The sequence below is a fragment of the Dendroctonus ponderosae genome, unplaced genomic scaffold, assembly GCF_020466585.1.
Source record: "Dendroctonus ponderosae isolate FM_Combo_2020 unplaced genomic scaffold, Dpon_F_20191213v2 Dpon_F_20191213_7, whole genome shotgun sequence".
Taxonomy (NCBI): domain Eukaryota; kingdom Metazoa; phylum Arthropoda; class Insecta; order Coleoptera; family Curculionidae; genus Dendroctonus; species Dendroctonus ponderosae.
The window spans coordinates 1324301-1346535 of NW_026018916.1; the positions used below are offsets into that span (position 1 = coordinate 1324301).

At 41.7% G+C, this 22235-nt stretch overlaps 8 protein-coding genes across 12 annotated transcripts; 4 read left to right on the forward strand and 4 right to left on the reverse strand.

Annotated features, from left to right (window-relative positions):
* Positions 1 to 261: 261 nt before the first annotated feature.
* LOC109543941 (histone-lysine N-methyltransferase SMYD3) lies at positions 262 to 2526 on the reverse strand. 3 transcript variants are annotated; one of them, XM_019913882.2, is made up of 9 exons: positions 2383 to 2526; positions 2000 to 2135; positions 1779 to 1934; positions 1630 to 1718; positions 1453 to 1580; positions 1115 to 1291; positions 775 to 1060; positions 538 to 700; positions 262 to 487 (listed from the first exon to the last, which is right to left on the reverse strand). In XM_019913882.2, exons 1-9 carry the CDS (start codon positions 2396 to 2398, stop codon positions 268 to 270), a joined length of 1371 nt encoding a protein of 456 aa, XP_019769441.2. In that variant the 5' UTR covers positions 2399 to 2526; the 3' UTR covers positions 262 to 267. The 3 variants fall into 3 exon arrangements, with proteins under 3 accessions (XP_019769441.2, XP_019769440.2, XP_048524542.1); XM_019913881.2 differs by having other exon boundaries at positions 2000 to 2138; XM_048668585.1 differs by lacking the exon at positions 2000 to 2135 and having other exon boundaries at positions 2383 to 2525.
* A 189-nt stretch (positions 2527 to 2715) lies between these two features.
* On the forward strand, positions 2716 to 5555 carry LOC109543939 (protein TAPT1 homolog). 2 transcript variants are annotated; one of them, XM_019913878.2, is made up of 8 exons: positions 2716 to 3167; positions 3222 to 3480; positions 3539 to 3852; positions 3928 to 4025; positions 4085 to 4323; positions 4374 to 4592; positions 4643 to 4836; positions 4881 to 5555. In XM_019913878.2, exons 1-8 carry the CDS (start codon positions 3032 to 3034, stop codon positions 5183 to 5185), a joined length of 1764 nt encoding a protein of 587 aa, XP_019769437.1. In that variant the 5' UTR covers positions 2716 to 3031; the 3' UTR covers positions 5186 to 5555. The 2 variants fall into 2 exon arrangements, with proteins under 2 accessions (XP_019769437.1, XP_019769438.1); XM_019913879.2 differs by having other exon boundaries at positions 2720 to 3167; positions 4887 to 5555.
* A 71-nt stretch (positions 5556 to 5626) lies between these two features.
* Positions 5627 to 11472, forward strand: LOC109543947 (insulin-degrading enzyme). The gene is made up of 17 exons (XM_048668584.1): positions 5627 to 5805; positions 6181 to 6311; positions 6368 to 6644; positions 6709 to 7001; positions 7058 to 7260; positions 8654 to 8854; positions 8917 to 9054; positions 9113 to 9216; positions 9276 to 9378; positions 9437 to 9532; positions 9587 to 9841; positions 9893 to 10003; positions 10059 to 10179; positions 10229 to 10590; positions 10653 to 10825; positions 10882 to 11053; positions 11110 to 11472. Exons 1-17 carry the CDS (start codon positions 5729 to 5731, stop codon positions 11338 to 11340), a joined length of 3048 nt encoding a protein of 1015 aa, XP_048524541.1. The 5' UTR covers positions 5627 to 5728; the 3' UTR covers positions 11341 to 11472.
* On the reverse strand, positions 7215 to 8354 carry LOC109543945 (probable histone-lysine N-methyltransferase set-23). Its single transcript, XM_048668588.1, has one exon. The coding sequence runs from the start codon at positions 8098 to 8100 to the stop codon at positions 7294 to 7296; it is 807 nt and encodes a 268-aa protein (XP_048524545.1). The 5' UTR covers positions 8101 to 8354; the 3' UTR covers positions 7215 to 7293.
* An 89-nt stretch (positions 11473 to 11561) lies between the features above and the next one.
* On the forward strand, positions 11562 to 12980 carry LOC109543944. Its single transcript, XM_019913887.2, has 4 exons — positions 11562 to 11777; positions 11828 to 11938; positions 11994 to 12344; positions 12398 to 12980. Exons 1-4 carry the CDS (start codon positions 11708 to 11710, stop codon positions 12658 to 12660), a joined length of 795 nt encoding a protein of 264 aa, XP_019769446.1. The 5' UTR covers positions 11562 to 11707; the 3' UTR covers positions 12661 to 12980.
* Positions 12689 to 14191, reverse strand: LOC109543946 (tubulin-folding cofactor B). Its single transcript, XM_019913889.2, has 4 exons — positions 13926 to 14191; positions 13460 to 13730; positions 13185 to 13401; positions 12689 to 13123 (listed from the first exon to the last, which is right to left on the reverse strand). The coding sequence occupies exons 1-4, from the start codon at positions 14043 to 14045 to the stop codon at positions 13006 to 13008; spliced, it is 726 nt and encodes a 241-aa protein (XP_019769448.2). The 5' UTR covers positions 14046 to 14191; the 3' UTR covers positions 12689 to 13005.
* Positions 14192 to 14390: 199 nt separating this feature from the next.
* LOC109543938 (probable ATP-dependent RNA helicase DDX10) lies at positions 14391 to 17572 on the forward strand. Its single transcript, XM_019913877.2, has 10 exons — positions 14391 to 14638; positions 14695 to 15302; positions 15358 to 15558; positions 15612 to 15812; positions 15874 to 15990; positions 16045 to 16422; positions 16474 to 16889; positions 16948 to 17118; positions 17174 to 17330; positions 17389 to 17572. The coding sequence occupies exons 1-10, from the start codon at positions 14510 to 14512 to the stop codon at positions 17534 to 17536; spliced, it is 2526 nt and encodes an 841-aa protein (XP_019769436.2). The 5' UTR covers positions 14391 to 14509; the 3' UTR covers positions 17537 to 17572.
* Positions 17529 to 19615, reverse strand: LOC109543943 (protein obstructor-E). Of its 2 annotated transcripts, XM_048668587.1 has the most exons (6): positions 19499 to 19615; positions 18693 to 18950; positions 18436 to 18636; positions 17922 to 18117; positions 17705 to 17862; positions 17529 to 17633 (listed from the first exon to the last, which is right to left on the reverse strand). In XM_048668587.1, exons 1-5 carry the CDS (start codon positions 19539 to 19541, stop codon positions 17721 to 17723), a joined length of 840 nt encoding a protein of 279 aa, XP_048524544.1. In that variant the 5' UTR covers positions 19542 to 19615; the 3' UTR covers positions 17529 to 17633; positions 17705 to 17720. The 2 variants fall into 2 exon arrangements, with proteins under 2 accessions (XP_048524544.1, XP_048524543.1); XM_048668586.1 differs by lacking the exon at positions 17529 to 17633 and having other exon boundaries at positions 17657 to 17862.
* Between the last annotated feature and the right edge of the window lie 2620 nt (positions 19616 to 22235).

A 22235-nucleotide genomic window follows, 5' to 3' on the forward strand; every position in this document is an offset into this window, starting at 1 on the left:
TTTGTACATCATTCTAGACAGAAATAAATGACCTTTTTAGAAAGTGAACCATGGATGGGGAAATGTTGGCAGTTTTCTCAAAAAAGGCTTGAATTTAAGAAGTTTTAGATTAGCGTGGTTTTTTTTTGAGTTGCAAGATCCACTTGAACATGACGCTGCTTTTTTCGAAGTTTCTCAAGAACCACTTGAGCCACATAATTCGTTTTGGCATCGTTCCAACAAAACGTGTTATATCGCGCACACACCAGTCAATCGCAAACCAAGCATTTATGTGCGTTTAATTCCATTCATGAGTTTACATTGCTGAATTAGAGGAAACACTTCTGTCTTGTACAATGAACTCGTGCTTGAATGCGTAACTTTTAAAATATCACTTGCTTGCCTTAAATGTCGCACACACTCCCTCACTTTGCGCTCGTTCATCAGCAATTTGGCCAGCTTCAAATGCAAGAGACCTGTTAAAGGGTGAATCGTCGGGTAGCGTTTCCTGAAATCAAAACAACCAGCAGCGTGAAATGTCGCTCTTTTTGAACTCACTCATAGCATTCAGCGAGTTCCAAGCCATACTGCAAGGCGTCGTCGAATTTGCCTAAATCTATGGAGGCCTCAAAAGCCAAGTCCAGAGTTTTGATGTGTCTCAAGTGGTGCTTGTAGAGCACTCCTTTGTGTTTTTTCAGGCAAATTTTACAAACGTCCAGACCTACAAATTTGGATGTTAAGGACTGATTCCTCAACGGATTGCCCTAGAATTCGTCGCTAAACACCGAAGGATACATGTCATGTCCTTCATTGTGGCTAGGTGATTTTCCGTGAGTTCCACAACGCTTCTAAACTCATTGATAAACTTTTGCGTCAATTCTTTTCCGCATTTATCACATTTCGCTTTTTCACAGCAAACTGCGCTTTTACACGCGGTGTTCTGGCACTGGGCCCCAAACAGCTCCGTGCGATCTTCTGCCAGCAAACACTTGGGGCAATCGCACAGAAAATAGTACGCATCTAACAATTCCTTTTGACGCTCTTCTGTTGAGGCCAACACGTCGATGTAACTGATTCTGATCTAGAAACACTCAGAAAATAAAGGAGGCCCAATTCAAAAGCGCCGCTCTGGTACTTTGGACAAATCCACTTCAGGCAAGGCGTATAAAGTTCTGATAATCAAAGTAGTGCCTTCGAATATTGCCAGGGCGTTCGGATGGCAGGAATGGTCGAATATGGAAGCCCCCAAATAAATACCGGTACCCAAGCTTTGCAGCTCTTGATTGCAAATATTGAAGCTGTTAATGCACATCTAAAACATTTGTGTTTTATTGGGAAAGTATCACAGTTATTAAAGATTCAAAACAGTTATCGACCAGGATATTTATCGGCTCAAATGTACCGCTGTTAGGCTTTCAATTGTGCTAAAATTAGGTTTTTTCTCTAAATTTATCGAGGCTTTCCTGTACCTACCCTACCATAAAGTTCCATCATTTCCACGAAATTCGGCCCTAGTTCTTCCTGGAAAAATTCAGTTAAAACCGCGTATAGTGACGACAAATGTTCCATTCTTCTTGCGTCCTTTTTAAGCTCGGGATAATCTGGAATGAGGAAAATACGGATGGAGCTTTGCAATAATCAGTCTCTTACGGGACATCAGATCTTTCCACATCCGGTACTGTCCTTTGGTGTAACACGTCTTGCATGCAGCTCCTCCAGTTTGCATTTTTTTGTGGATTCTGCAAACATTTAAATTAGGTAATTGAAAATTTTTGTAATTTTAATTCGAAATTACCTACCTAAACAACATTCTGGCAGCATCAGGCAAGATCCTGGGAGCAATTTTCTTTAAATTGTGGCATTCATATTTATGCACCATCCACCCTTGTTTTTGGCATGCTTTTCCGCAATAGTACACGTACTTGCAGGCTGAGCATTTCGATAGTTGAGCCCATCTGAAACACTTCCAGTAAAATCACAAGGGCCAGAGGGAAATAGTGACCACCGACCAAACACTTACTTCTTAAAGCAAAAATCACAACACTCAGTGCGAAATTTCGAACTCAAAACATACACAAAAGGTTGTTCTTCATGTATGGTGGTGCCTAAAGGGATATACTCCTTTTTGACTGGCATTTTACTATCCGAACGATTCTCTGCTGAAAGACAAGGTTGAACTGAACTCATCAACAAGTCTGTTGCAAAGGTTCAGATATGGTGATGTAACACTAGAGGTTACTAATAAAAGCATGCATGGTTTCTGGCACCAAATGTGTTTTTCCTAGCAAACAGCCTTACATAAAAATATCTTAAGGGAGCACCAAGTAAACAGAATGAGGCAAGTAAACACTTTAAAAATAGCCACACACATTACACGCAGGATTAAGTGGTTTACACACATACCTTCATTGCTATCCATAGCAAGTAGTTAGTGTTTGTTACCATGAAATATCAGAAAACACCGGTGTTTATTTTTTATTGTTAAAAAAGCCCTGAAAATCACATTGAGGTTCGGACCACAACAGCTGATTGTCAATCTGGATGGCCCAGCGCTGTGGCCACACTTGATTTTATTTATCAGAAATTGTGACTTCCAAACTGTCCATCGGCTGTGGACTTCGAGTTTTCCCCCAGACTTCTGCACTAAAATAAAGCTGTATGAATTTCCTTTGCTGCAAATCTTGAAAGTTTCTAAAAGCATTCAGTACTAAATTGTGTTTTTAATGCAAAAGGACTGACAGGAAAAAATATGAAAATCTGGCAAGAACGCCGACGTCGGTTTTGACGTTTTCCCAAGTGGTGAAGAGTAAATAATAACAATGTGGTTAGACGAGTGTGGGAAATTATCAATATTTTGATTAAAAAACCCATCAGGAAAAGAGCGTGCAAATTACGACAGTTTCAGTATCCTTCCAAGGATCTAAATCAGTGGTTCCACCAGCGATAATTGCAGAAGGGCCTCAGCCCAAAGGAAAAATATGGCAGATTAGGAAGATGATCTTTGACCAGCCAGTGCAGTTGTAATTATTTTTAATATTTCCGATATTCCATAATGGAGGAAAGAGCGGCCAGTGCCTTAGAAAAGAAGCTGCGATTCAGACAGCCCGCGAAAACATGGGAGATTGATGAAAATATCGAGAACTTGGCTGGAAACGATGAAAGGCCCCACATGGACCACCCAAAAACAGGTAAAGGCGCCTTTGACCATGACTTTGTATAGTTTTATCATGCTTTCATTTCAGAAAGAAGTTCTTCTCTTTTCTCATTCCTTAAAACCGAAGTTACCAGGAATTATCTGTTGGAAAATGACGAGGAAAGGTTTAGTATTGGCAGGGAGAAATTCTACCTGTTTATGAAAATTCCAAAGGAACTGGAGAAATTTTTGTTCTATGGAGTGATGCACTGTACAGACAGTTTCCTTTTTGTTTATACATATTTGCCAGTTAGAGTGTTTCTCGCTCTATCGGCTCTTGTTTCCAGACTGTTTTCAACATGTTTTGGGCAAGTAATTTATCTTCTGGCCCTAACGCGGTTTATTAGATTGCGTGTTTCTTTGCAGATCTAGTCACACATCAAGTCCACGTATTCTATCTCCAGCTGAAATCTGTGATCTACTTAAGGCAGTAATTTTAATAGTCTCTATCATGGTGCTATGGCTAATAGATACCAACATGATGTACCATTTGATCAAAAGCCAATCGGTGATTAAGCTCTACATTTTCTATAATATGCTGGATATTGGCGATAGACTGCTGATTTCTCTGGGCCAAGATACGATTGATGCATTGCTATGGACTGCCACTGAGCCCAGGGGACGAAAAAGAGAGCATCTGGGGCTGATTCCCCATTTATTTCTCGCCATTATCTACGTCAGTATCCTTTTTGCAGTATTGTAGTTTTCATCATTTCATGAAGTGTTTAAGTATGGTTCTTTAACACTTAGCACAGTAATGCATAGCATTTTGATTCTGTTCCAAGCAACCACCCTTAATGTGGCAGTGAATGCCAATAACAAAGCCCTATTGACCATAATGATGTCTAATAATGTGAGTAAATTGCAAGCAGCTTTGGAGGTGTGTATATCGATTATTTGAATTCATTCCAGTTTGTCGAGCTGAAGGGCAGCGTTTTTAAGAAATTTGACAAAAATAACCTTTTCCAAGTGTCCTGCAGCGATGTCCGGGAACGGTTTCACCTAGTCGTGCTACTTTTCGTGGTGATTCTCCAAACAATGCGCGAATACAACTGGAAAATCGACATTCTCTGGCAACTAATCTTCGACAGTTTTGCTGTATTGGTAGCTGAGCTTTTAGTCGACTGGATCAAGCATGCCTTTATTACCAGGTTTGCTAGTTGTTCTTGTTGTAAAAAAAGTCGAATGTTGTCTGTTTCAGATTTAATGAACTAAATGCCGACGTTTATAAAGACTACCGGACCAGCATAGCTTACGATCTAACGCATAAATTGCAAAAACATCCCTTTTCCGGCCATTCGGACTTGGTTGCGCGGAGAATGGGATTCATTGCTCTTCCCCTGGGGGTTTTGTGCGCTCGAGTGCTATTTTCTGCTATACATCTTTACAACTTACCTGCAATGATTATCTTCTTGATCGGGTAAGGAAGATCACAAAGTAAATCGACGCCAAGAAAATTTTCAATTTTAGCTATCTGGGGGTGTGGTCATTGAAAATCCTCAACACCATCCTCATCTTTGGGATGGCATGCCGGATTATCGCCCAGCATAAGCTGGAAAGGACAGCGCAAAATAGTCCGGTGAATAATGTGGAATCCCGGGACAAATTGAGGAACGTCGGCGCCAGCAGTCCTCAGCATGCGATTTTCAAAAGCCACAGTTCAGGTACTTTGGTGGCTTTTCCGTTTCGGTCTCATTCTGAGCTTAAGTTTTAGAAGATAACGAGCTGAAGCTTAGTATATCTGGCAGCGATCTGGCTGCAGCCGCAATTTTCGCCAATAGTACAGTGGACTTGAAGGACGCCAGACTGAATGAGGAGCTACTTAAAAACAGCAGCGAGGATTTGAGGATGGAGCTGAGCGAGGAAATAGTCACTCGAAGTGTGCCTGATATCAAGAAGGAGCTGAAGTTCGATGAGACAGTCGGCGCGAAAAACGAAGTTGAAAGTCTGAAGAAAAGCGAGAGCGAACCCAGCCTGGTGAATCTTGCGGATAATCAGGTCAAAGATTTATAATGTATATTGATCGTCTTTATACATTAGTGAATTTGTTACCCAGTTATTATAAAGTGGTTTTTTTTTTAATTTTCTGCAGCAGGACACTCGATCGGTCAGCTAATTGGGCTCAGAAATGAAGGAATGTACAAATGAGTTCATAATTATTTGTACAATTGCCCCCTTTTTTCATTATATATTGTATACAAGCTGATCAAAAAATGCCGTTATTCAATTGGACAATTTTTTAAATTGAACCTGCAGAAAATGACTGTTTAATTTCATTAAATTATTTATTTAATGCACGAAAAAGCCAGGAAACTATTTGTATTCAATTGGCGCTTTATTATGCATTTCAATAACAAAAAAAATAATATATTTTTTACGCGATGTTGCCGCCTTTATCATGTCTTCCCCCTCAACCCACATTTGTTCATGTCATGGGATTAGTGACAAGCTGGAAGTGTCAAGTCTGACATTAATATTTTCATAAAATATCTATTTACTTTTAATTTAATATTGATCATTAATTTGTAAGTGAGGCATATTAAATAGTCAATCTGAATGCCGATTCTACGGTCTACGGGTCTACTTATCAAGTGTTCTAGTCGTTTAAAAATAAAAACTGTCTGTTTTTATAGGTAAGTGTTCATATACCATTAATTCGTATTAACATATGTATTTTGCTAATAATTTAGTGTTGAATCCCGAGCAATATTAGCCCAGTTACGCAATTTCAGCCCCCTCATTTTGCTGCTTCAAACCTAACCAATTCAATGCATTTCAAATAATTTGCCTCATACCGCAAATCTTGGCAGATGCGTTCTGTAAGACCTTGTCTTCGTGCCTCATTAAAAGCCGAGTTGATTTCCTCATTAAATCAAAGCAATACATCGAAGAACCTTCTGGTCATTGTTATAAATAGAACTTCATTATTTGTTTACGCGCGGCGATATTCAAATGCTCCAGACTACACCTCTCATTCTAAATCACTTGAAAATTGAATCTTCTTTCAGCTCCATTACTCTGCTGGGCAAGAGCAATCCGAAAATGGCTCAATCTTCCGAAAGAGTGCTCAACAGAGTGGAAAACATTACCAAATCCCAAGAGGACAAGCGCGTATACAGGGGCCTGGAATTGAACAATGGTAATAGTAAATTGCAAGTAAACCAGTCTGAACACTACATAAATGGTTTGTCGTAGGAATGAAAATCCTTCTGGTTAGTGACCCGCATACAGACAAGTCTTCTGCAGCCATGGACGTTAATGTGGGCTTTTTAAGCGATCCCAAGGAAGTGAAAGGGTTGGCGCATTTTTGCGAGCATATGCTGTTTTTGGGCACCGAAAAATACCCCAATGAGAATGATTATAGCAAGTTCCTGCAGGAGCATGGCGGATCGACAAATGCCACTACTTACATGGACCATACGATGTACTATTTCGACGTCATCCCTAGTAATCTATCAGATGCCCTGGAAAGGTAAACCCAGGTTTACACCCAATAAGAAAATTCTCACTAATTCAATATTTGATCATCGGTTTAGGTTTGCGCAATTCTTTATCGCTCCACTATTCACTGAAAGTGCCACGGACCGGGAGATTAATGCCGTGAATTCGGAGAATGATAAGAACATTTCCAGTGATGTCTGGAGGCTGAACCAGCTGGAGAATCACTTATGCGACTCCGAACACCCTTTTAATACTTTCGGAACAGGCAACACCTATACGTTAAAAACAGCCTTAAAAGAAAAAGGAATTAATGTGAGGGATGAACTGCTCAAGTTCCACGACAAGTGGTACTCAGCCAATATTATGTGTTTGGCTGTACTGGGAAAGGGTGAGAACGACCCTTGAGTTTTCACGCTAAATATTTGCTGTTTTTCCGTGATTCAGAGTCTTTGGATGAGCTGGAAGCAATGGTAGTAGAACTGTTTGCTCTAGTTAAAAACAAGCAAGTAGTGGCGGATAGCTGGGAAAGACACCCCTTTAGGGACGATCAACTAGGGAGCCAAGTTTACGTGACCCCAGTCAAGGATGTGAGGAACTTGAACCTTGTTTTTCCCTGCGGTGACTATATTCAGTATTACAAATCAGCGGTGAGTATTGCACGCATTCCATATTGCCATTAGCTACATTATTTTACTGTCGTACGGTAAAAACCCTCTACAGTTTGTGCTGCCACATAAACATTTCGTTCTGTTTGGTTCCAATTCACCAACTCCCCCAGATAAATCACTGATGCCATAATCATAGCTCAACTCTTCACCCGTTTTAATATCCCTGCAAGCATAGATTCCCAACACTGGTATGTTGTCGTGAATTCTAGTGATAATCATTGAACAATTTGGGTCGCAACTGTGATTAATGTATCTGCCAATATTGCCGTACACCGTCGGATCTATGAAGGTCTTCACACTGTTATCGCCGAAATGCTCGTCTATGCAAAAGATGTAGTTCATTCGGCGGTGTTTCGCGTTTAGCTTAAACCGAATTGAGGCCTCCTTTTCCGAAATTGTTTCCCCCGCATACTCACAAACGAAGCTGCCGTTAGCGATGGGGTCTCCTGCAAAAACGCCTTCGCCCTTTCGTGCATCTTCGCACAGTTTCACTTCTAGGCCCTTTCTGGGGCCGCACTGCACCAATTTGTTGCCACACAGCGAGGCGCAGCATTGGCACTGATCATTGCACTCATAGGTCGGCCGGTTTACGCTTTTGGCCACCAACCGATAGGACTCCAAGTCCTCCACGTCCGTGAAGCAAAACTTGGTTCCACTTCGCTTAATACAGTTGCAATTCGTTTCTTCACTGCATGAATCTTTGCAGTTGCAAAACACGCTGGTTGGTTTCATTGTTTTCTCGATTTCTCTCGATGGCAGGCATTTGGCAAAGTACATAACTTGAGGGCTCAAATGTTCATAATTGTCTATGCATTCCATTGGGTTATTTTACGTTTTTAGCCCCGCAATCGGTTAAATTAATGAGATTTATTTAATTCAAGTTCAACATTGTTTACTGGGTTGGGTTAACTAGGGTTATGTAATGTTTGACGTTGACATCAATAGTAGGCCGGGTGTAAATGCGAAGAAAACTGCAAGCTCTAGCGGGTTGACTTTGACAATAATAGTCCGGGTTCGAATGTGAAAACGGGTGAATAGAGTGAAGACAATTTTTCATTGCTTGATAGAGCGTTAAATTGTGCCCTTTTTTTTTATCAAACATTGTTTTAGAATTTTTTCTGGTTTTCACGCTAAATGCAAAAATTCAAAATTAAAGCGGGTTTTCAGAATGCAAAAAGTAAAAAAATAATCCGGGTTTTCAGAACCGCTCTTAGTTGTTGGCTCGTATTTAGCGTAGAGAACCGGTCCAGCTACAATTTTTATTGCTTGATAGAGCGTTAAATCGCGCCCCTTTTTCGGCGAAACATGCGCTTACGGCATATTTTAGCACTTTAATGTACATTTTCACCGATAAATTGTAATTTAATTTCAGCCACCTCAATACATAAGTCATTTGATTGGCCACGAAGGACCCGGCAGCATTTTATCAGCTCTGAAACTGAGAGGCTGGTCGAATAGTCTGGTTGCCGGCCAAAGAACGAGCCTTCGAGGCTTCAGTTTCTTCGGCATATCGGTGGATCTAACTGAAGAAGGCCTGAAGCATGTTAACGACATTGTAAAATTGATCTTCCAGGTATGCACTTTTTTTTAACGCCAATAGCAAAGGTTTTGATGCTCGAGCCGGTTTGTTTTCAGTACATCAACATGATGAAACGGGAAAAGCCGCAACAGTGGGTTCAGGACGAAAATCGCGACATTGGGAACATGATCTTTCGATTTAAGGACAAGGAATCGCCGAGATCGTACATTTCGAACATTGTAAATAGCCTGCAGGTGGGTGGTCCTTTAAGCCCTGAAGCCACATTTTATAAATTCTGGTCGCATTTTTTAGTATTATCCTCTAGAGGATGTTCTTTACGCTAATTACATGCTCAGTGAATGGAAGCCCGATCTTATCGAAGAAGTTTGGGACAATTTCGATCCGGAAAAAGCCAGGCAAGTGCCTTGCTAAGCGTTGGATACAAAATAACTTATGGATTTGGTTGTGTTTTTAGACTGTCTGTAGTGGCCAAAGCACACGCAGCGATTTGCACAGAAACTGAGCCCTGGTATGGGACGAAATATAAAGAAGATAAAATCCCTAGTGAAACTTTAAAGGTTTGTTCCTGAATGAGCGAAAGCTAAGTTAATTGCTAATGGAAAAATGCCCTCATAGGAGTGGAAAAACGCTGGCTTCTGCCAAGAATTCAGGTTACCAGAAAAAAACGAATTCATCCCAACCGATTTCACGTTATATCAACAGGAGGATTCAGTAAGGTTTGCTTATCGGCTGCTCAGACGATACTTTCAGTGTGCACCCTTGCAGGAATCAGACAACCCAGTAATCATAGAAGATTCAGCGCTGACCAGAGTCTGGTTTAAGCAGGACAACAAATTCCTGCTACCAAAAGCGAATGTGATGTTCGATTTTGTCAGTCCGCTGGCTTATTTAGATCCACTCAACTGCAATCTAACTCACATGTTTGTGCAACTATTCCGCGATGAATTGAACGAATACGCTTACGCTGCCGAATTGGCTGGACTTAAATGGGAACTGATCAACACTAAATACGGACTGATAGTAAGACATTTTTTACTTGTATATTTTTCAACTGTTCCGAAATGTCCTTAGCTCGGTATTGGTGGCTATAACAGCAAGCAGGACATTCTGCTCAAGAAGATTATGGAAAAATTGACCACGTTTAAAGTTGACCCCAAAAGATTCCACATCTGGAAGGAAAACGTGAGGTTCTATGAAAAAAGTCCATTCACCTCATTCAAACTAGCATATTTTATAGTACATCAGGAACTTGCAGAATTTCTCCGCTGAACAGCCCTATCAGCACGCAGTGTATTATCTAACAGTTCTACTCACTGAACACTCATGGAGCAAAGAGGAGCTCTTAGCTTCAATAGACCGTGAGTGACTTTCATCCCGCATTCCTCGCAAATAACGTGATTTCCCTAGAAATATCGGTGGATCGGCTGGAAGCTTTTATACCTCAAATGTTGTCCAAAATGCACATCGAATGCTTAGTGCACGGCAATGCTAGCAAAGACAGGGCTTTGGAAATGGTTCAAATCGTTGAAAGTGCTTTAAAAAGGTCAATGAATATGTCGCCCTTGCTGCCCAGGCAGCTTCTGCTCAATCGCGAGCTGAAACTGGAGGATGGCTGCCATTATTCCTACGAGAAGGAAAACAAGGTCCACAAAAGTTCTTGCATTGAAGTGTATTACCAATGTGGGCTGCAGTCCAGAGAAAACAACGTTAAATTGGAGCTGTTTTGCCAGCTGATACAGGAACCATGTTTCAACGTTCTAAGAACCAAAGTAAACACCAGCGAACAGCTTCAACCAAATTAACACTTGCTAAACTTGCGCGCTGATTTCAGGAGCAACTTGGATACATAGTGTTTAGCGGAGTTCGCAAGTCAAATGGTGTGCAGGGTCTTCGGATTATCGTCCAATCTGAGCGACATCCTTCGTATTTGGACGGCAGGATCGAGGAGTTTTTAAAGAGTATGCAAAATTACATAAGCGAAATGTCCGAAGATGAGTTCTTAAGGTAAAAATTACATCGCTGGTGAGTTGGTTTGGAAATAAAGATTCTCGTTCGTTTAGGCACAGGGAAGCTTTGGCGGCTCACAGACTGGAAAAGCCCAAACAACTGGCTGCTTTGACCAATCAGTTCTGGATCGAAATAACGTCTCAACAGTATCATTTCAATAGAGCCGAAGACGAAGTGGCCTACTTGAGGACGTTAACTAAATCCGATGTTCTTGATTTCTATCAGGTAAGTTAAAATAGTTGATCAGTCCGGAAGGCATGTTGAAACACTCGCATTCTTAGGATCAGTTAATGGATGAAGCCAAAAGGCGCAAGAAGCTGGCCGTTCGCGTTATTTCCACTGCTGAGGGAGGAGCAGGAGTGCAAAACGGCGATGGGAAAAATTCGACAACGCCTGCTGTGCAACCGCAGTTAATCGACGACATCACCGCTTTTAAAAGTTCGCATGAAATGTACCCCTTGGTTCAACCTTATATTACTATAACGAGGAAGGGGAATAAATGCAAATTGTGAAATGGCTGGACACCGCTGGAAGTCCAGTTTTAATCCGGCTAATGAAAGTAAAAAGTATGTAGGATAATTTTATGTACTTAACGTTCGGTAACCGGTAAGTGTGTTATTATTAAATAACTGATATCCACCCAATTGCGTCTTCCATCTCTCCATCCTTCCACGGAAACATGGAGAATGCATCTGATTGCTTGTGCGAGACTTTTTCGGCAGTTTATGTTCAGATGTGCAAGTTGAGCAATGCAATCATCTGTTTACGTTGCACTTTTACAACTAGCCTATAAAACGGGAATGCTTCAAATTAAACCGTGGGCCTATTTTTAAGAAGCGAGTTAATAACCCGCACAAATCGCCAAAGTTCTGTAGAAAAATGTTGAGTTTCTGGACCTGCCTTGTGCTTATTTCATTGATTAAACCTGTGGTGAACGTTCCTTTGCAAGGTAAGAAAGTGTTCAATGTAAGTTGCATCTAGCAGAAGAATGTTCCTTAGAAGGGCTGCCGCTTGAAACACAATTTGCGGTCTGCAAAGTGGTTACCAAAGAAATCGAAGCGACGGCTAAAGCTACGATAACGCGGCAGCTGAAAGGTGTTTGTTCTTCAAGTAGGTTGAGTGTCTCTTTGAATTGGATGGCTGCTGCAAAGTTTGCGTGTTTTAGGTGAGGTCAACAGAAAATTCGCGTATCTTCAGCAAGAACTGCGAAATATTAAACACGCCTTGGATTTGATCTACGGTGAAAATATACGGTATAAAAGTCTGGAATTGGATGCGACTACAGTTAGAGAAGCCTCAACAACTCAGTTACCAATTGAGCCCCATTTAGAAGATGATGCAGTTGAAATGAACAGTCAATTACAAAGTCCACAAGAGGAAATTGCGAATTTTAACGACACAATAGTGGAAACTGACCAGGGCGATTTGTATTTCTACTACTGGAAACTGCAGGGCATCAGCAAGATTTTGCGAAAAACTGATCTGTACATTTCCAGCCCCCCATTTTCGCTTCTAGGTACTTTAACTGTTTAAAGCAACTGTTGCTAGTGATAATTTTACACTTTCTAGGCCACACGATTTTTCTGCAATTTTATCCAAACTATGTCGGCGAACAGATCGGATTGCTGATGAAACCTCAAAGCAGTTCGTTCTTAAAGAAGCACAAGTTTTACGTTTTAGGGCAAATAAATCAGCATAGCCAAATTGCTTCCCGCTTACTGTACGGAATGAAAAACGATGAAAAAATGTTTAAGGTTGAAGCGCAAATGTTGGACAGTTTCATTTGGAGGGACAGTTTGTTAATTAAAATAGAAATCCAGGTGAATTCTTAGTGGGGAATTTTACAATAAATTCATCGCATTTTGCAAAACAGGTAAATGAGAGTGTTTATTAAATAGTTTAACTAAAGCTGAGTGTTTCTAGTTACCAATCAGTCAGTTTTTTAATTAAGTAATATATTTAAGTTAAGAATAAACCACAAAAATTTGAAAGCAGTTACAAAGTGTTAAAATAAATTAAATTATTGTACGGCCTTAATGTAACACAGCAATTGCTTTGTTGAGTAGATATTTTGTAAAAATAAGCCTTTTGCAAAAATTGGCTGCAAATAAATGTTTGGTGTGGTAAAAACATTACTTGCCAGCAAAACTAGTTTCGAATATTTCGGCTGTGTAAAGTTAGAGCTCTTCATTCAAGTAGTAGTCCTCTTCTGGAAAGTCCCCAACTTCCACACATTGAGGTTTTACTAAGCCGCCGTACTTGTCCGGGCATTGAAAGTAGCTCTTGCCCTTTACCCTAAATAATTTCGCGTTAATAAGCGATTTTTTAACAGTTTAAACAATTATGGATGTCTTACGTTCCATTGTGTTTGCCTACTGGTTCATCGTACTTTATCCCAATCCAAGTGCCTTGTAAGCCATCAACATTGCCGGAATACATCACCGTGCCCAGTTTGGTTGGGACATTGCTTACGGTTACTTTGCATCTGGAACCCACTTTAATACTATCTGCCAAAGCTTTTTCCTGTGCCTCCTGTTGCTCCTTATTCTTCATATAGTCATCATTGTACTTTCCTGGTTAAAGGAGCAGTCAAGTGCATCTAAACTGCATTTGGTTGATTGGGAAACTTACCCATTTTATTCCGCATTAGAAATGTCTTGACCGTGTCGCCTCGTTTAGCATATTCGTCTTCAGATAATTCGAATTTAGGCACGTTTTCTGCATCGAACTCATTGGTCAACAGGAATTTGTCGACCACATGCAATCTCATTCCATCTTCAACCGGGTAGAAACCCAGAACTTGGCTGTCATCGTCTAATGAAGCTACTAGTTTGTTATCCTTATTGTATAGTTCGATTTTCATTGTCTGGCAGCTGCCGCCGGTCGTTAGTTCTAATTTTGCCTATAAGACAAAGAACATTCTTTAGTTCTTTGCCTTGGGAACTCTAGGCAAATGAACTGATGAGTGTTTAATTATTAATGAGGCATTTTACTAAAGCCCAAAGGTGCTTGAAAGTCACCTTAGAAAGAACATATAAGTTTTGTTGATCTTATGCAGTAAAATCTGCATTTTTCACACATTTGTGGCCTCACCCACCTTCAAGTCTGATATGGTTAGGTCCTTAGGAAAACGCTTGTCTCCGAACGATATGTCCATTTTCGGGGTGGAGATTTGCAGGTTGGCAAAGTCCGACGTTATTACTTTAATATCGGCCATGGCTTTTGTTAGAAACGCCGAAAATCAGGGAGAAAACCAAGAAAACAGATTTTTGTTGACAACTTAAACACTTGCAAATTTGGGAATTGACACTTGCCAACTTGAATAATCAGTGGTGGATAACTCTGAAGCACCGTACAGTGGACAGTGAACATTCTGTCCAATTATATGCTATCAAATTACAATGCGGTATTATACCAGACTGGGATTTCACTGTTTTGGTGTTATGGCTGTCCTTTAAATAAATTCCGTTGATTTGGTCAAGGAAAAAAGTAGAAAAATCGGGCAGAAGCGCTCCTAATTGCGCCGGAGAAGTGGCAACAAGCCTATTAGTAAAGACTAGAGCCAGACAAGACCACTTGTCACTTGTCTTCATCTATGGATAAGACATAACCTTCAATTTCCCATGCTAGGAAGATTGTTTTAAAGTGCCGTTGATTTCAACTTTTTTGGCATTTTAAACCATGGAAAACGAAGGCAAAGGCCCGAAGAACCACAGAAGGAAGAAACCCGTAAAGGCGTTCACAAAGAAAAAGAAAACTGGGCAGCCTGAAAGTGTTCTCATTGAAAACCTAAAGTCCCAGTACGACACGGTGAGAAACAAACCACGTTGTTATTATACAGTTTTGTTCATAAATTCTCTTTGTAGATCGACGTGAGTAAAGTGGAGAAATTCGTGGACTTGCCCCTGAGCCATAAAAGCATCAAGGGCCTGAAAGAGTCAAAATACACCAAGCTAACCGACATTCAAAAGGCCAGCGTACCTTTGGCGTTGCAAGGTAAAGATATTCTGGGGGCTGCCCAGACAGGCTCAGGCAAAACCTTGGCCTTTCTACTGCCTGTTTTGGAGCGCTTATATTGCGAACAATGGTCCAGAGTGGATGGCATTGGCGCTCTTGTTATCACCCCTACCAGAGAGTTGGCTTATCAGATATTTGAGGCTCTGAAGAAAGTTGGGAAGTACCACGACTTCTCAGCTGGTTTGATCATTGGGGGCAAAGACCTGAAGTTCGAGAGGAAGAGGATGGATCAGTGCAACATTGTCATTTGCACCCCTGGGCGTTTGCTGCAGCACATGGACGAAAACCCCCTGTTTGACTGTGTCACTATGAAGATTCTGGTGCTTGATGAAGCTGATAGATGCTTGGACATGGGGTTCCAGGAAACCATGAACGCCATTATTGCCAATTTGCCTCCAATGCGCCAAACTTTGCTTTTTTCTGCCACCCAAACCAAGTCGGTTAAAGACTTGGCCAGGTAGGTTTAATCCCTCTGGGCTTCATGGACAGTGTTTTTACTTATCCGCTTGTAGATTGAGCCTAAAGGACCCCTCATACGTGAGCGTAAATGAGATGACCACTCCAAAGGGGCTGGAGCAAAGCTATGTGATCTGCGAGCTTCAAGACAAGCTGCAAATCCTTTGGAGCTTCATCAAAAACCATCTCAAACAGAAGACAATCATATTCTTCTCCACCTGCAAACAAGTCAAGTTTTTCTATGAAATCATCTGCAAGTAAGTCTAATCTAGCCAGGCAAAGGGCTGCTGTTTGAACCAATTGCTTCTAGGTTGAGGCCTGGGTTGAGTCTCTTGCCGCTTTACGGCACTCTCCACCAACTAAGGCGCATGAAAATCTACGAGGAATTCTGCCGAAAACAGTCTGCAATACTTTTCGCCACTGATTTAGCAGCCAGAGGCCTGGACTTTCCTGAAGTGCACTGGGTGGTTCAAGCAGACTGTCCTGAGGATGTTGAGACGTACATTCATAGGTGAGTGGCACATTTTCACTTGTGTTACTGTGGACTTTTCAATGAAGCTAATTTATTCCAGAGTGGGACGAACCGCTCGATACTACAAAGGCGGAGAAAGTCTTCTCCTACTGTTGCCCAGCGAGTTAAAAATGGTGGAACGCCTGGAGGAGAAGAAAATTCCCGTGGAAAAAATAGAGTAAGTGCCAACACGCTAAGCAACTTCAAGAGGCGTTATTGAAACTGGTTTCAGAATCAACATGACTAAGGTGCAAAATCCAGTTCGAAAACTCGAAGCCTTCCTGGCTATGGACACCACATTGAAAGACACCGCGCAGCGGGCTGTAAGCCACTATGCCAGAGCGGTTTTCTTCATGAAAAACAAGGACGTTTTCAACGTGCAAAGTCTGGATTTCGACGCGTTTTCCAAGAGTTTGGGACTGGCAGTGCCGCCCAGAATCCGGTTTCTGAGTAGGATGAACAAGAAACTGCAGCAAGGCGCCGATAGTGCGGTGGCCAACAAGCTGGAAAGCTTGGTGAGTGGCAGCAAAAACAAAACGTACTTCGATAACTGCGACGACGATCAGGAGCAACCAGCTGAAACCAAGGAAGCCCAAAAGAGCATCAAGCAGTAAGTTTATCCGATCACTTTCAAAGGCCTTGTTAATGTTGTTTTTTAAAGGAAATCCAAGGAAAGTGAGTCTGAACCGGAAGAGGGCTACCAGTCTGATGAAAGCGACACGAATATTGCTTCATTCAAATTCGATGGAGGAAAAGGCGCAAACCGCGGCCTGGGGGGCAACTTTTTTACATCAGACAGCGAGGATGACGACAGCAATATGCTACAGCTCAAAAGGGTGGATCATGACATTGAAACGCCGTCTGGAATCGGAAACTTTGAGCCCGGATCAGAACGCACTAGCAAAAAGAAAACCATCACCAAAGCAGCAGTAGTAAAGAAAATTATAAAAAAGAAAATCGTTGCCAACACGAAAATTACCTTTGATGAAGAGGGAAAGAGCGCTGTGGTGCATGGAACGAAGGAAAAGAAGTCCGATTTAGGCAGAGAGTATGAGAAAGAGGATGCGGGCGGAATAGGTAAAACTCGTATAAAAATCCGATTGCACATACAGTAATTGTCTAATTAAAATTGCAGACATTGAGAAAGCGAAACTGGTGCTGAGGGAAGAGGACAAGTTTGATAAGCAAGTGTTCAAGGATAAAGTTAAGGCCAAACACAGAGAGGAGAAGAAGCGCCTGAAGGCCCTCAAACAGCAGGAGCAAGAGGGAGAAAGGGACGAGTTTGGAGAGAGCGACGAGGATGAAGGTGAACACTTCCCACAGCTACTTTAAGCTCCACTTTGCTCAACGGTTTTTTGTAGGCCCTGACTTATCGTGGCTTCCTGATCCCGACCAAGTGTATGAGCAGCCTGCAGATTCAGACGAAGAAAACGGCCCTGAAAGTAGACTGTCATCGGCATTGGACGAGAGCGAAGACGCAAAAGAACCAGGAAGCAGCAAAGCCAAAACGGACAAAAGGTCAGTAGATCAACTAGGGTTTTTTAGGGCATTGCTGATGAGTTTTTGGCATTTTTAGGGGCAAGAAGCGGAAGCAGAAAGGGGTGAATGATCTGGAAACGGTGCTGAAGCGGAAAAGGAAGCAACGGGTCGAGCAACTAACTGCCGACCTAAATGTAAACGAAACGGAAGAGTTGGCTTTAATGCTGCTCAGAGGTAGAAAGTAAGAAATATTTAGTTTAATATATTTTTCTTGTATAAAATTCAGTGAGTTTTTTGTATACACGTCCCAACTTCCCTTCTTCCTTCGTCCCAACTTCCTTGCTGGAAAACACCAAAATTGGCAATTGTTGTGTAGGGTTTATTTAAACACTTAATATTTCTATTAGTAGTACCTAGTCTTTGAAATCATTAATCTAATTCCTCATCCACCGGTTGTGGTCGCGGCCTGTTCCTTCTCTTTGAGACCTTTGTGGCCTTTGGCTTGGGCGCGGGTGGATTTTCCAAATCCTTCAGCTGCTGGTCGGTCAGACGGCCTTTGTACCAGTCAGCGCTGAAAATTGCAAACAATTAAGCTCGGTTTTCTCATAGTTGAATTGCCTGCGTCTTTACCATTCGGGCACGTTCCTCGCCCATTCGCACTTCTTGCTCACATCGTCAAAGACTTGGCCCAGCTTGCAGCCATTTCTTCGGGGCGTGTTTCCATTGATGCAAACGTAAAAGAACTGGCAGTCTTCAGGGTCGGAGTATCTTGGGTGGGTCGCTCCTTCGCTTTCATTCACCTTCGGACAGTCGAACTGGAAGACCTCTGCAAAAAGTCCATGGAAAATTTTCAAGAGTGGCTTCGACAAGTTCCTGTTTGCCTTGTAATTGTTAGAAAATTGCCGGTTTTCGGGTTTTAAAACGACTTTTTTCTAATTTTGTGCATGCGAGAGAAAGTTGAAATTCCTTCAAAAGATTCGGAGTTGATCAGTTTTATTGCAAAAAAATATATAGTTTTTGTATACGTATTTATCAGATAATGATGAGCAATTGAGGATATTCAGATGCGGATTTCAAAAATAGCCTGGCAATTTTTAGAGAAATAACGCTACTGCACCATGATGTAAATTTCTAGCTGTTTTACCTGCTGATCCGCATCCTTTCCTCTTGGCTTCATCCGGCCAAGAACAAATGCCCGCATTTTCGTTGTAAACCAAACCATTAGGGCAGGTGATCATGTTGAACTTTCCATCCACACAGTAATAGAATTTGTCGCAAACGTGCAGCTCTTCGTGAGCGAAATAGCCGTGCTTCCTTGGACAGTGCTCGGAAGGCTGAGGTTCCTCTAGAAATTTTCAATTTTTTTATAGTAACTTTTCCAGTTAAACTCCTTAAACTTACGGCGCTTAGGACGGGCACTGCAGTCGATATTGAACGGTAAATCGCACTTTTCGTACTCAGTGCTGTAGTCGTTAAAGACCAGTCCATCTGGGCACAGTTTTTCGGTGATTACTCCATCCTGGCACTGGTAATATTTGTCGCATTGTTCCGCATCGGCGAAATATCCAGTTGGTTCAGGACATTCGTCTGAAGTGAGCGCGTCATCTTCAACTGGCTCCTTTTTCGCTGGTTTCCTTGAGGAGGCTGCATGGGAAATAGCTGCAAAAAATCCAACCAACTCTGGTCAATTGCATAAGAATTTTTCGCGTTTTTTTCTCTAATTCATACGTCAGCTGTTTATCTTGCAAGCAGCCCAAGAGAAAGTCGACTAATCGTCGATTTCCGAAACGTTTTACAGTGATAAATGTGTGGACGAAACATATTGCAATAAACAATCAGAATAATCGAAAATTTGCATAAGTATTTCCTCGTAAAGTGCGCGCAATGGCAAGCAAACAATGAGTTTGTGAAAGTTGAAATAAAATTGTCGCTTGGATTAAAGATTGCAAAGGTCAACTGCTTTGTGCTGCCTTGTGGAGGCCCAAACCTGCGAGTCACTAATTCCATTCGAAATCACGACTTTTTCCCCAATTTTCCCCGCAATGAATTTGCCTAAAACACTGCTGTGAGCAGCCGTAACTTTGCCCGTGTGCAAAGGTTTTCACCGTTTTAACCCGATATTTTCCACACAATTTCCTGTAAAACTTCCCCAATATTAAACCAGAACATTCCTTGCAAAGAAAAGGAGCAAATTGTCGAAAACTCACCAACTAAACCCAAGAGCAGGAAAACGCACGGTATCTTGCCCATGATTGAAAAGTTACTAAACTGGAAGGCAAACGAAAATGCCAAGCGGTTATAAAGAACTTGCGGTTCTTGTGTGCTGGCTGACCTTCATTCATATATGCACGAAGAAATGAAGAGCCAACTGGAATGTTGGGTTTGATGAAATGTGAATTAGAACCACATTTCATTGCACCATTAATGGCCGTTTGATTAGTGGTTTTTGTGGAATCACGGCGAAAGAATGCTGAAGACATTTCATAATTATGCCATTTTCACCTGTTGTCGGTAAAAGGCCGGATTTTCAAAGATAATTTAGCTATTGAACTTCTCAGTGGAAAATGTAGTGTGATTAATTAAGTTTACTAATTAGAACAGATTGGATAGTGACAATGTGATCATGTCTGGACAAAGTGGCGAATGCGAATTAAAAACTTTTTCTTTTCAATGCAAAACTCATCACGCTTCTTCGTCGAGTTTTTGTTGCAAATGCCGGGCACTCAGAAAAAATGTTAACGACCTTTTTCTGAAAATTCTAGTCTAGAAAAACGAAAAAACCGATCTCTTTATTTTTCTGCATAAACTATTCAGTTTGCCAGTTTTTCTGTTTAGAGACAGAGTCTCGTAAAGCTTTAATAAATCACTGATAAGTCAGGAACCGATGAGTTATAACTCGTTAACTCAGAGAGCGGCAACGACTCAATTGCGCAACTCAACACAGTGTTACCCAGGCGATCAAATGCGAAAAATTTGCAGATTTATTTCAAAAAACAGTTTTGATTGTAGAACATCTTGTAGCTTGAGAAGCGATCGTTTGCCAAAAACTCTTGAAATGACTTGAAACAGTTTCGTCTGTGATTGTATTGTACAGAGCGAGCGTTGGCGAACGGTTTGGAACCGTTGCGAATGCTATCGAAACCCTTTTTCCAAACTCGGGCTGGCAAATTTTGAGTCATTTTCCTTTCGCTGTTGCGTTCCAGATACTCATTCGGAATGAATTTCGACGCTTACCAAAGCTTTGTGTCACAAAACTGGCAATCACCATGCAAGCTTGATGCAGGAAACAATTGAGGCGATTTCCATTAGAGAATCTTTCGGCACGTGCGTTACATCGAATAATTCAGATTTAATGAAACTGCCAGGCAAAAAAGCCTAGTGGTGAGCTAATCAAAACACCGGTCCATCAAGTACGGCACGCAACAGTTTCCTGAAAATCTGCCCTCAGCTGAAACGCACGCTTTCCAGCTGGAAATTCAGTTGATCGCTCGGCGTCCCGGTGCGAACATGGCGTCTCTTCCATATACAGGGCGTCGCGACGCGTTTTGTCTGAATGTTCGCGATGGTGTTGCGATTTGAAACTGTGCTGTTGCCAGCCACCGCTAGAAGAGAACACTTTTGGTGCTTCGCAGTGGAGAAATCCGGGCTTTTTCGCTCGCAGAACCAGCAGGAAGTCCGCGAGTGAAGTGTAGTGGCGGAGAATTGTTCAAACAGGTGTTTAGAGTGAAGTTCCATCCGAGAATCCGGCGGTTGATCGAGCTTGATTTGATTAGCGCGTTTTCCATCTGGCGCACTGATTAGGGCGAAATGGCTTTTATTTTTTGGCTTTTGGTCAATCTGAGCGGTCGGGGAATGCGCGATTGGGTCAATTCATACAGTTTTTGCGCCGTTTATGCCTAAGTGCGTCACGTAAAACACTTTCCAGTCCGAGTCAAATGCTTATTGAAAATTCTCGCTTTTCCATCGGTTAGGTGGGCACGTTTTCTTCGAATGAGGGCGCAAAAACTTGACAAGTTAACATGAAACACCCGGTAGCGCTTAGAGGAAGATTGGCTTAATTTTCCAGAGTTCCTGACTAGAATCGAGCGGATCCGGGAAAATCATTATCAGTTGTAGTGAGCGGAATATTTGCCAATATTGCGCCGATAAGATAATGGAAAACTACATTTCCCCACTTGACGCAGGGCAAAGGTGTAATTGTTTCCCCGAATGAACGGTTTCCAAGCAAATCTGCCGCTAAATTGGTACCGCCATCGTGTTTTGTTAAGCATTCGCTATAGGCGCCATTTGTTCAATTTATTTCCCATAAAAGGGGGCAGAATAATCGCAATTTGATCATTTGATTGTCTCTAGAGCCCCAAAACAGTGTGGAAAACTGGCAATCAAATGCGTTCAGGACAATGAACAAAAGAGCATTTTTCAGCGCTTTAACTACACTTATCCCGGCCAAATGCTTGAAGGATTCCGCCAAACTTTAAATTGCAAAAACAACCAATCAAAGCCTCCATAACCGATTATATTCGGGTTTTCTAATATCCAATTAATTGGACCGTTTGCTAGACTTTGAAGTTGGCTAATCCGGTAATCTTTTAAAGGCCCAAGTAATCGCTTGATGGCTTTACGAGCCGATTTAAGCTCCTTTTTTCGGGGGGCAAGATGCGCTTTGCAAGCTCAGCATAAGCAAGAATAAACGTCGATAGATTTCAATCAATAAGGTTTCCTAATCAGGAAAATTAATTTTATTTTGGGTTTAGCGGCAACTGATGGGTTTTTCGGGCTTCTTAGGCAGACGTGGCGTTTTTGAACAACGTTTGAAAAGCGTTTTTTATCGTCCTTATTAGGGACACTATGCATTGAGCTCTGGTGAGTTTTAGGCCGACAAGTTTTAGGTGTTTGAGTGTTATTTGATTTGACTTGTTTGTTGTTATGTTATGACCCAAGTCG